The 13845-nt window shown below is 35.6% G+C and overlaps 1 protein-coding gene across 2 annotated transcripts in view; it reads right to left on the reverse strand.

The window, feature by feature from the left end:
* Positions 1-10615, reverse strand: part of LOC127422091 (serine/threonine-protein kinase SIK2-like) — a 67023-nt gene extending 56408 nt beyond the window's left edge. The window contains exons 1-3 of one of the 2 annotated variants that reach the window (XM_051665448.1): positions 10212-10615; positions 8121-8237; positions 2345-2408 (exon numbers count right to left, since the gene is read on the reverse strand). In XM_051665448.1, coding sequence (XP_051521408.1) covers positions 2345-2408; positions 8121-8237; positions 10212-10349 — 319 coding nt within the window. In that variant the 5' untranslated portion in view covers positions 10350-10615. Of the gene's footprint in view, positions 1-2344; positions 2409-8120; positions 8238-10211 lie in introns of those variants that run through there. The other variant, XM_051665450.1, reaches the window with a different exon arrangement.
* Between the last annotated feature and the right edge of the window lie 3230 nt (positions 10616-13845).

Genomic DNA, 13845 nt, shown 5'->3' on the forward strand with positions numbered 1-13845 from the left:
ATGTGATGCCAAATGTTTATTTATTGTTTGGTAATAAAACTATTCCAATTACAGAATGTGCATGAAGAATAGGTCCATAAAAAACAATAAAAGTTAGGGATTGTTCACACCGAACGTGTACTTGTGCTAAAAAAGCTAGACGCAGTGCAACAAAGAGAACTTGTTCACAAAAAGCGGTCGTGAGATGCGTTTTTAGAACATGTAGAGCTTTTTAACTGGACATGGCATCTAAAAAACATGCCGCTCTTGCATGAGATGCTGAAAAAACAGCAAAAGTTTATCAAAGTTGTCCATCTAGCACATTTACATAAAAAAAAATTAAAAAAAACTTGAAAAACAGTTCAGGCAGACAGACACACACACACACACACACACACACACACACACACACACAACACACACACACACACAAATACACACCAACAGTGTGTTCACAGTGAACCCCTTAGAACCATATTGTTGAACAACATAGGATGCTTTAAAACATTATGTTCTAACCAGGCACAATGCAGTACGTTTCCACCATTAAACAATTTGTATGTGCACAATGAAAGTGAAAATGTGGCAAAAACAGCCAAATGGAACATTTTCGATGTTTAATATACAGTTATTTGAAGTGAGATTTTGGACCAATGACATTTCACTCATGGGCGGGGCTACTTTCCATAGAAAACACATCAAAACACTCAGAACACACATAAGAAAACTTGATTCCTCAGGGTAGGAACAATTTCTTGCTAGCATACCACATTGCAGTGTACTGTGAAACAGACACACTATTATGTAAGAATAATGTCTGATGATTATGCGAGTTCACAGGTGGCACAGAGCAGCTGCTGCTACAAAGTCAAAAGGATCACTCAGTGGAACTGTTGTAGTCTACATTTATAGCACTTTCACCTTCAAGCCCAACAAGTGATTTTTTTAATTACCTGTGACCTTTAATTTTGGTCTGAATTTTAGTTTCAAGCTCCAGCCTATATGTCAGACAGTACAGAACTCTAAAGCGACGGAGAGACAGACAGCTGACCCATCGGAATATGATCATCACTGACACATTTGGTGCTTGTGACTATGACGGTTATTCACAAAGACTGTGTTTGTCTCGCCTGTGCTAATTTCAGCCTGACCTTTGTCACTATCATTTAAAACCAAGCTGTTTGCCTGATCACATACTTTCTGTGTCAGTGATATTTGGAATCAAGATAAATATACAGTGAAATTGATAAGAGATAGATAGTTCTGATCTGGTAGACAATAACATGAGTGAATCTTATATCATCCTGAATCAACAAGAACAACAAACTGCTGAGAAATTATGCCCAGTTTGCCCAAACAAATATGATTTGTCAGCTTTTAACAGGAAAACTTCAGGCATAAATATGGTCTTTCTTCACAAATTTGGGGTAATTCTTTGCAAACCATCTTGAAGGCAACACAATATTCAGCCCAAACTGCCATATTCAGTTTATTTTGGGTTATGGTGTCCCTGATATTTTTTGAAATCCTCAAAGAGGCCTGTCTTTTTGCCTTGTACCTTAAAGGGATAGTTCACCCACAAATGAAAACTCTCATTATTTACTCACCCTTATGTCGTCTCAAACTCTTATGACTTTATTCTTTCGCAAAACACAATTGAAGATATTTTGATGGAGGTATGTCTGTTTGTCAATACAATGAAGGTCAATGAGGACCAAACTTTCAAGCTCCAAAAATGACACTAAGGCAGCATAAAGGTAATCCATAAGACTCTAGTGGTTTAATCCATGTCTTATGAAGTGATCTGATTTTTTTGGGTGAGAACAGACCATAATAAATCTTGACATCTGCAGTCTCTTTGGCGATCATGATTTCAAGCTTGATTAAATTTCCTAGCGCTCTAACATGCGTCAAGCACTAGGAAGTGGAACCGAACTTGAAATCATGATCTAGCCTACAGACTACAATGACAAGATGTACAGTGAAAAAGGAGTTAAATTTTGCTCTGTTCTCACCCAAAACCAAATGGATAACTTCAGAAGACATGGATTAAACCACTAGAGTATTTATGTCCTTTTTGGAGCTTCAAAGTTTGGTCCCCATTGACTTTCATTGTATGGACAAACAGACATCATATCTCCATCAAAATATATTTGTTTGTGTTCCGCGGAAGAAAGAAACCCATACGAGTTTGCGATGGCAAGAGGGTGAAAAAATGTTTAGAGAATTATAATTTTTGGATGAACTATTCCTTTAATACAAACAAATTATTTGTACAAAGTAACAGATCAAAATTATCCATTGAAAAAAATTGTTCATTGATGGTCAAGGTATCACTGATGATTAATAAAAAACAATCACTTACCAAAAATTTCCCCATTCTTGGCATACTCTGTCACTAGGTACAGCATATTCTTGGTCTCCATGACCTGTGTAAGGATGAAGAATATTGCGATCACTGGAAAAGGTAGATATGTGCAATTTGTTATCTTAAGAGTTTGTTCTACTTTCTCAAATCCAGAAAAATTACGTTTGTTGGTTTAATTTAATGAATTCAGTTTGATTCAGTAGGGCTGGCTGTTGACACAGATTTCCCAATTAGATTCGATTTACAAGTTATCGATTCGATTGGATTCAGATTTTGATTCAATTCTATTCTATTCAATTCTATTCTGATTAATATGGGCATATTTCTGTTTATATTTATTGGTATAAATTGTTTGCATGGATCACCTCTTTGGCCACACATTTCACGGAATGAGTCAAACCACACTTTTACTCTCAACACACAGTGAAAGGATCTCACTGCTAAACTTTTTCACCACTACACTAATCAATCTTGGTGAATGAATTAGGGCTGAAACGATTAGTCGACGTTAGACAATGTCGACAATAAAACATTTTCAAAACATTGTGGAATAGTCGTTTGATCTCATTTAACGTGATATGAGATCAGATTATGAAACTAATGATGACACGTGAGAGCAGCACTGCAGTTCGTGCCTGACTGAGGAGAGGAAGAATTACACAGCTCACAGTCCAGGTGCACTCTAAACTTTCCAAACAGCTTCAGGTGATGTAGATCACAAAATATTACAACAATATACAACAATACCAAATAAGGGAATTATACAACAATACCAAATAAGTAAATACAGAAGCACTCTCGTTGTGGAATAAGCGGAGCCGAAGCTCTTTAAAGGAAACACCCGGCATTACATCTTAAATGCAGTTATATTTAATGCGTTATAGCTTTATTAAAGTTCAAATAATACAGAAGCAGATCATGTAATAACTACAAACTCCAAAACGGGCATTTCTCTGTGCGTCAGCGCCTCTTCTATGAGTTGCGCAAATGTCCCGATGTAAAGGGGAGAGATTGAAACTGTAGCCGGCTGAGGCACACTCTGTTGCGTGGACACTCATCCCTCGAGCGGGTGCGCTTAATACAGCTAGATTATAACGTGATGGCTCGTGACTTATTGAATCATAATATATGTCACTGTGCATTTATTATCATGAAGAAAACTGGCAATAAGCAGCTTTATTAATACACGAGAGTTCGTTTTTTTTGTGAGTTAAAGATGGATTGAAGTGAACAGAAAGGTGAGAGAGGGTAGACTTCAACAAATTATGTTTTTGATTTGCTTTTGTTTTGGCTTGTTTTCCAATATAAATATCTAAAACTCCTTTAAAACAACGTACATTTTCTTTAGCAGCTATACTGCAGAAGAAGAAAAAATTTATCTGAGAATGCTGAATATAATATTAAAAATACAAATATTTTAAAATACTGTATCTAGAAAATGGTGCATTCACCTGAGAAGCAACATATAAGATATTTAGACTTGCTTTTAGAGAATAGATCTTGAATATAAGTATATTTTGTTTTTACTGCACTCGCACAAGTATAACCAAGTGAAAAAATACACTTATATACAAAATACACTTATATTCTCTTAAAGCAAGTCTAAATATCTTATATGTTGCTTCTCAAGTAAATGTATCTTGTTTTAAGGATTTTTAGACAATTTTAAAATGGAAAAAAAGACAAAAACACTTGATAACAATAGGATTTTTTACAGTGAATTTCTTTACTGAATTAAACTTAATAAAAAGTATTTTTTTCCTTTTAATTCAGTGAATGTCATTTAGAGGTATTTTTAGTTGATATTTAGTTTATTATTTAAGATGATTTAGTCCTCTTTATTGTTAGTAAGCACCTTTAATACAACCTTTTAAGTTGGGGCACAAGCTGAATAATTGGTTAAGAGCTAATGATTAATCGTTGCAATAATCGCCGAATAGTCGAATAATCGTTCTAATAATCGTTAGATTAATCAATTATCAAAATACTTGTTAGTTAGAGTGAAAGATCAATCTTGGGATTTAAGAAACGACATCGAGATTGTTCAAATGAAGATTGCAATGCATCAAAAAATCTATATTTTTACCCAGCCATATGATTCAGTAGTATTTAAATAATATTTTTTACTTGAATAAGTCCACATGACCAATAAATTTAGATGTTACGACATGAAGAATTTTTTTTTTTAAGTTGCATGTATGTTATATGTAAAACCCTCCATATGCCCTCCTTTAAAGGTGCTATATGTAAGATTGACAACAAGCATCTGAAATAGGTACTGCAGTCCAAATTCAAAACATTGGAGAGTTGTCTGCCCCGCCCCAGACTGGAAGCTCATGCGGGTTGCTAGAATGTTGACATGCAAATTAGCCAACTCAGCATTCGTTTTAAAGGATTTCTGGGCTTTAAGCTGTCTCCATCTTCCAAAGGCATCTCCAGTATTTATCCTTGTTTTACTACGCCTCTGGTCATGGTGGTTTTTAGACGGATGGCGAGGCTTTTTAGGTCGGGTGGAATCTGTTATCTCTGATCCAGTTCGTTTGCTGGCTTCCATGGTTGCAGCAAGCAGTGTTGTTTCTTCTGGCAACCCAGTGGTGTCGAAATACTATTGGTGAGTGGGCAGTGGGCGGGATCACACAGGCCGAAACATAAACAGAAATTCCGGCCTGGAATGGAAACTTCAAAGAAGAATATACTAGCTGTAGCACTGTTATCGGAGAAGCCAGTATTTCAACTTAGCATGTTTCCTAAATCTCTAATGACATATTATGGTCATTTTATGATTTAGTACAGTAAAAATATTAGATATATCACCTTTAACTGAGCTAGATGGCAAACATACACTAGAGTCAAAGTACAGATAAACAACTGAGCAGGTTCAAAATGTTTTACAAAAAGTAGGTTGAGTGATAAAAATCACTTCTACGTTCAGCAGCTGAAAACTCAAGTATCCCATTCAGTTGGGACTATAATGAAACACATATGAATCAGAGCGATGGTGCTGGTGTAATCATAGGCTCAATTCACAATGCAGTGTCAGAGCCAGCAATGTGTGGGAGGACTCAGAATTAGCCAAACAAAACAAAAAGATGAATAGACCTAAATGTAGTAAAGAGAAGTGGATTCAGATACATTCACTAAGTCAAACATAAACACTTCTGTCACACGTTTACGCAGCCAGTTAAATTGGGGTTTACTGATACATCAACCTCATTTGTACTGCGAGGCTGTTTTGTAAATCAGCCTTATCTGGCTTCAACTTCTTGGAGTGGATTTAATGTTCTTGCCATTTAAAGGCATTACAGGTTTGACTAATAAAATCAACAACTAGGCCAGAATATGAATCATGTTTTAAACTCCTAAATGCTCTCTCTCCTTTCCAGAAACTTGTTTTGATGGAAGCTGTGATCTCAGAACTGTTCAGAACACAATGACCACAAAGCACTTCTTCTCCCAATCAGCTGCCAAATATGCAAATAACTGGAAATAACTCAAATGATCTCATGCGAATTGTTTATTATTCACTAGTTGGTTGTCTGTTTATATGACAAATCGCTGGTGGTGTCACATTATATTGAGGGAAGGGTCACGCTATTGTCAAAGCTAAATATGAATAAATTGTCAACCAACAAAACATGCTGCCTGGAGACCTAAATAAAAGATGCATGAGAAATATGACAAATATAAGGAAGTGAGCTGCCTCCCTGCCTACATAGGCAGCTGCCTTCTAAGGCAGCACCCTAACTAAAATGGTACCTAATAGGTGACCGATTTGGAATACTTATCACTGGCAGCAACTCTGCACACCACACAAATAGCACTCCTTGTGTGAAGCGCAAGAAATATGTGACTCACAACTGAAGTCAAGTGAGTTTGATATTAGCATGGTGCTAAGCTAACAGCACAATACTCTAAGAGGTATAAAATACATATGTAGCACATACAAATATTGGGATATAATAGTCTATTAGTCTAAAAAATATACTATTTTCTACCAATACTTTTCAGTATTGGAAGTTCTAGGAAGCTTTCAATACTAGGAAGTGTAATCGAACTTGAAATCATGATGTAGCCTATAGACTGCAATGACAAGATGTACAGTGAAAAAGGAGTTACATTTTGCTCTGTTCTCACCCAAAACCAACTGGATCGCTTCAGAAGACATGGATTAAACAACTGGAGTCTTATGGATTACTTTTATGCTGCCTTTATAAGCTTTTGGGACATTCAAATTTCTGGCCACCATTCACTTGCATTGTACGGACCTACATAGCTGAGACTTTCTTCTAAAAATATTTGTTTGTGTTCAGCAGAAGAAAGTCATACAAATCTGGGATGGCATGAGGGTGATGTGAAAATGATGAGAGAATTTTCATTTTTGGGTGAACTATTCCTTTAAGCATTAAAGTGAGGCATTATCCACTGCCACTGTATTGCAAAAATGCAAGGGGATCTTCATAAAACATCTCCTTTTGTGTTCTTTATAAGCAAGAAAGTCATACGGCTGTGAAAAATTATGATTTTTAGGTGAACTATTCCCTTAAAATGCTGTCTCCATAGGCAGCTCACTACTGTAGGTTTTGGAATGGAGCAAATGAAATTCAAAGCAAGAAAACTTGCACTGTAATGCAGCAAATGTGTGACGTGTGAATAGAGGCAGAACGCCACAGTAAATATGGACCATTTGCTGTCACGTGTTTAGCAGCTGCTTGGTGTTAGGACCCTGAGCCGTGGCAGATGGGGCAGAGGGAAACGGGGGGTTAGAGATGAGACAGCAGGGGCCTGCAGAGCTGCCCTCTGTTTATAAGGACTGAAAGGAAATGACTAATTGACCCATGCCGTTTGAATGGAGTAACTGTTGGAAATGATGATACACTATGATTACACGTCAAGCCCTGGATTGGTGCCGCTTCGTTGTATAATAATGAAGCACTATTCACATTCCCAAAAACCAAAGTGACCTGAAGTCTTACATAATGCTGCAGTGAAGTCACACTGGGGGAGAAGCTATATCATCTGCCGAGTGTTTGTGTGACTCCAGAGTGACTCCAAATAATCTCCAGCTAACAAAACAGGATTGAATCCAGCCCAACAAATTTAATGTGGCCATGTGAACATTTAAGAGTAGTTAGCCATTAACTCTGGCCTGATTGCTGGCAATTTGGAGATACTTGCTCAGGTTAAATGCTTCAATTTTCTAAAATTCACTGAGCTCTTAAAAACTTTGCCTGACAACAAAGTAACAAAATGTAACATGGTACAACTACTATGCTTTTTTGGACAGTACCAAGCTAGTAGCATGCTCCTTAGTACCAAAATGTGCTACAAAAATGTATTACCATAGTTTATTGGACATGGTACTACTATGGTTTTTAGACATGTACAGTACCTTGGTAGTACCATGGTATTCTAGGAAGTACCTTGAAGAACCATGTTAAGACCAAGGTACAATTTCAGTACCATGAAATTACATCAAAGATACATGGTATTACCATCAGATATCATCACTGTGTCACAGTACCACCAATGTGGTTCTATGTTAGGTTGGTTTTCTTTGAGTACCTTTTTGTACCACATAAATACCATAGTACATGAATATGGTAATCATTCAGTACCATGATATTTATCAAAGTACTATGATATTACCATCTGATACCATAACTGTACCATAGTACCATCACAGTACTTTTTTGTGAGGGTTTTAATAACACTCATTTAGAAAAAGTAAAGCTAATTAGATATTTTTGAAGGAAATGGTTTGGGAAGGCATTACCTGGTACAGTTTAATGATGTGCGGATGGTCCAGCATTTTCATGATTTGTACTTCACGATAGATCTTCTCTAGGTTGATAGCATCCAGCTGGGTCTTGTCGATGATCTTTATAGCCACCTGTTGAATAAAGAGCACAGAGACTTTCATTGGCATTGAGCCTAATGCCTCAAGCTACTCTTCAACATACACTCAGTGATATTCATTGGTCTTTTAAGTGTCTGCGGTGCAAGTCGATCCAGTCCTCACAAGCCCTGGTACACATCAAAGGCAGATGTCATGTGAGTGAAGCTAACAGACACCTGAACGTTTGTTTCTTGGCTTTACTATTGAACTAGACTAATGATACAAATTATCTCATCATTTTTCCACAGGCTTTTCATCATTTGCCAGACAAATGGGAGACGAAAATAAGTAATTTACCATTTAATAACCACTCATACCTTTACAAACGGACACTGTATAATGATAATGTTCAGGAAAAGTAAATATACAGAAGCAGAGAAAACAGAACAGATTGCCAAGTTAAAGACTTTGACCTTTGTTTTATATCATTACAGTGATATAAAACATGTATGTTTTGAAGTTTTACAACACAGCAGTACTTTAGCATGCTTCCTGTTTTTCAACCACATACTGTACTGTAACAAAACCAAAAATAAAAATACATTTTCAAGACAACACAAAAAAGGCTTCAGACATAAATTAGCCTCGAATCAAAATTGGAATCAAATCGAGAGCTTGTAAATTGTAATCGAATTGGGAAATATGTATCAATACACAGCCCTACTGGATAAGTATTTTTTACAAATCATATGATTCAGACAGATTCACTAATGAATCTTTCAGATGATTTGTAAACTAATTTGACCAACTGTTTGAAAAGAACTGACTCAAGATAACGATTCGCCCACAAATCAGACACAACTATGACTTTCATGCAATACAGAAAAGCAATATCTAGCCAATTAAATATTTTATAGCAGAGCATAACCGGAAAAAGTAAATATATTATTCACTACACTACACCATAACGTTTCCAGGGCTGGATGTGATATTTCCAGGTTTTCAATGACCGTGGGAACCCTGTAGCTTCAATACAAGTGTAAAACTGATTCACTTTTCATATGTGAATATGGCTACCCATCCACACTGGCAGTAAGTTCAGTGCAGGCGACATTAGACCAGGAAGATAATGCAATAGACACATAGTATGTGTGTGTATTTTTCAGAAAGCTCAGTGGGTGTTGTACAGAGAAACCTCAGAACACAGGAGACTGTTAAAAAAGATCTGAATGCAATGGCAGTGTTGTCCCCATAGAAATGAAGCTGCCCCAAGACAGATGTAGCAGAGATGCATCAACTCTACAGAGCCTAATCATATTTAATATCTTAATCCCAAGACACACTGACTGCTCCAGTGCAAAATTCTACATCTGCAGTTGCACACTTGCAGACTTGTCTGAAAAAACCACAGGAGCCCATTGACCTAGTGTAAATTGCAGGTTGCACCCATGACTACATTGTAAACATCTTGAAGACAAACTTTACTGCACTATCACAGTGACATAATGGCATACATTTTATACTTAGCAGGGATTCTTTTAAATGAATGTCAGGCAGCCATAAGATTTTGTGATGAGACAATATGCATTTTCACAAAATTACCCGTTGCTTATGCAACAACTGCCTAAATCATCAGCATGTCCCACATTGAAAGGGCAATTAAATCAGCATCATTTCATGCTATTATGTACTTTATAATCAGTGTATATACGCTACAGAATAGTATGTTAGTATATCTTTCTATAATACGTTATTGACACAATTAAAGTTGACAATGCCTGAATACTCGGCTTATTTCAATTGAGGACGCGTTACTAAGGTAATAATTATAATAAGTTCCAAAAAGAACTATTATCAGCACTAGTATGAACGAACGATTAAATGACATGATCACACTAGTAACTACTACTGACTATTTCTAAGACTACAACTTTGTTACAATGAAATTGTTTACTTGCCAACCTTGATTTTTCAAGCGCATGTATGGTAAGGATTTGGGTTAGACAGTGCAGTTCATTTCCAACTTACCTCTGTTTTGGTTATACGATGTCTTGCCAGTTTTACAACCGCGAAATTGCCCTTTCCTAGAGTCCGCTCGATATCGTAGAAGCCCACTCGTACCGGACCCCGGAGCACTGGCTTTTGGTGACAGTCAGCCATGACCATGCTTTTGGTGAAACACTAGGGTTCGGGGAGCCTCAAGATAACGAGGTCGGCAGAGACTAAAATGTGTCTATCAAAAATAGACCGAGTAGAAATCCCGGTCTGCCGGCCAGTTTGGTCACTGATGGTCCACTCCGGTCCAACCAGAAGAAACAGAGCGTTCAGGAGTGCGGCGATGTGTCACGCCACCCTCCTCCAATACAATAGAACTCTAATATTTCAGCTCTGTTTGCCAGAGTACACGAGTTGACTTGCAGGAGGCATCATGTTCTCTGGTTGACGTGCATTGACGTCAGAGCCTTTGTACAGGGGGCGGGGCTTTCAAGTGGTTCTACACTCCCCTGCCAACACGTTGCCAAGACGACCAGACCCTCCTCTTACGTCAACCGGCAGTTTTGCTATTCTGAAAGAGCGTCGGTCTGTTTAGTTGAAATATCTCATACTAAACCTCTTAAAATCTCTTAAACTAATATATAATTGCAACAATAACCAGTTTCTAAGGTATTATGACGCCGTTTTTTCTTTCGGATCGAGCATTTGTGTTATGTATTTGCAAATGTTTTTGTTTTGTTTTTTGTTTTTCTAAATAATTGTATTTGACTAATTTTCCCCTTTCCTTTTCCTGTATTTATTGAATGCAGTACTCACTGTTCTTTGTTTACGTACTGTGCAAATAATACAAAACTATTTTTATTATAAGAAAAAAAGAGAAAAAAAGCGTATTAAAAATCTGTCTGTTTGTGATTGCCGCCGACAATAACTTTGATAAAGTCTTGCGCTGCGTACTTCAGTCGAGGAATCAGAGCCGAGTGGGACGTGCTCTTTATTTGAAGGCTGTATGCTGTGTGTTATCTGTCGATGATTGTGTCCAAGTGTTATCTTTATTATATCTTCATTCATATCAAGGATGTCACGTATCTTATTTGTTTAATTTAAATCCTGGTATTTTATACTTAGGGCACTGAATCAAGAGTTTTCAACCGAATCCTGCAGATCTCAAAGCAGGCGTGCCACATATTTGCACATATCATCATCATATAAACCGGATTTGTATTATTATTATTATTATTATTATTATTATTATTATTATTACAAGCATTAACCCGTTGATTGCCATGTGCCTTCTAAGAATGCAATAAATAGTTATTTACTTATGTATTGACAGTAAAACTATTTAATGGGCTGGGCAGTCTATTCTGTTTGTAATATTCAAATACGTTCTAGAAGGCTTTGTTTTAAATATCTGAATTTGAATGTGCATTCTGAAGTGATTCTAAACAAAAATGTATTATTATTATTATTATTATTATTATTATTGAAACTTTAAGATTAGATTATTATTATTATTAGTTTTTTTTATTGAACAACAATAAATTGTATAAACGACAGGGAACACAAAACAAAATACAGACATACACAAAAATCAAACAAAACAAATAAAAACAAATAAAAAAATTATATATATATATCAATAAATGAAAATAAATAATACACATACATACAGAGGAAAATATTACACATCATCAGAAGTATTATAAAAACATTTATCATAGTGTTTCATGAATTTGTTGCTTTTCTTGAAGAGATTTGAGAAATGCATCAATTTCTATTAAAAAATAGAGAGAGTAGGCTGCGAGTTAGAACATTTTTGCTTATGGATGAAAAAAATTTCCATACAAAAAATACAAAAATTAACAATATATTCCACTGAATCATTAGAAGTGTTGCTATAGTAGCAAATAATATATTTTAAAAGAAAGGATTTGGTAGTATCAGGGGGCTTAACTGTATCTGAGTTATTTCACACTGAAAAAATACATTGATTAATGTTTCATCCTCACATCCACAAAATGAGCAGATGCTGTCAACATCTGTATATTTGGACATGGTGAAATTCACAGGATATATTTTATGCAAAATCTTAAAATGAATTTCTTTGGTCTTATTGGAGTACTTATGAGGTAGCAATCATGCTTTTTTTCCCACTTTATACACTCAATAAAGGATGCCCAATGAAATTTACTTTTAGGGACAATATGGTTTCTATGTTGGAAAATTTGGCGAATATGCTTATTATTACACATCTTGTTGAATATACTTATTCCATCCAGGGTTTGGGAGTAACGGAATACATGTAACGGGATTACATATTTAAAATACAAAATATAAGTAACTGTATTCCACTACAGTTACAATTTAAATCATTGGTAATTAGAATACAGTTACATTCAAAAAGTATTTTGATTACTGAAGAGATTACTTTGCATTTTATTTCATTTGTTTCATTTCATATTTAGTCCTTTCAGATGGAAAACATTTATAAATGATGCGATCAAAAGTGCATTTGAACAGCAGTGAAACACTTTCTTATAATGTGTTACATTCATACGAGCAGACAGAGAAGTTTGAAGTAAGTTTGGAGCACAAGAAATAGAAATAAACCTTGTGTAAATTGTCAGCTTTACGCTAAGCTAAAATGCTATTTCTAGCCATTTTACATGCACATGTTATCAGACACGATCACTTTTTTTTATCAAGAAAATTCACATTGGATCATAATTTCTTTTTTCTAGTTAGACCTTTGATATTAGGGCAAAAATCATATTCTTAATAATAATTTTTGTATTGTTTTCCTGTAAAAATATCAAAAAATCCTTAAAACAAGATCAATTTTATTGATCTTGTTTTAGAAACAACACTGCATAAGATATTTATGTTTTTCAGAGAATGTATTTTTAACATGTGTATTTTGTCTTACTGTACTGGCAGAGTTTTTACAGTCAAAACAAGTGAAAAAATCTACCAATGCTGAAGAAGTAATCCAAAGTATTTAGAAAATGTTACTGACCTTGAGTAATCTAAAAGGAATACGTTACAAGTTACATTTTACAGCATGTATTCTGTAATCTGTAGTGGAATACATTTCAGAAGTAACCCTTTCATCCCTGTTCCATCTAATATCAAAGCAGACTCTTTTGTGTCTTCCTTACCAAACATTAAGTGACTCTTCACAAGTTGAAATAGGCCGGCAGGAATGGCTCTGAGCACAGCATTATATTCTTTAAAAGGTATGGGGAAGTCATAAACAGACATAAAATGCTCATAAAACAAGACATTGCCAGATTTATCAAAAACTGAAAAGATTCCATTTGTTCCTATTAAACCATGTTGTAAAAAAGAGAGATTTATTCCTAATAGATATATACGAATTATTCCACAAAAGAGTCTTATGTGGTGACAAATTGTGGGTGTAACATAACTTCCAGGAAAGAAGAGCTTACTGATGAAATTTAGATAACGCAGATTCTAAACAACAGTTGTCACAATTGACCTGTTTGATGTGATGTCACTGTATGGACACGCCACCATGTTGTGTCCAAAATTACATATGTGCTGCACTGTGGGATGCAACACAATTCGGCGAAATTTCTGTTTATAGATCTTGATAAAGTGATACCGCTGTTTAATTGCCAGAGCCAAAATGTTATTTTTCTTTCAA

Source organism: Myxocyprinus asiaticus, chromosome 31, assembly GCF_019703515.2.
Source record: "Myxocyprinus asiaticus isolate MX2 ecotype Aquarium Trade chromosome 31, UBuf_Myxa_2, whole genome shotgun sequence".
Lineage (NCBI taxonomy): Eukaryota > Metazoa > Chordata > Actinopteri > Cypriniformes > Catostomidae > Myxocyprinus > Myxocyprinus asiaticus.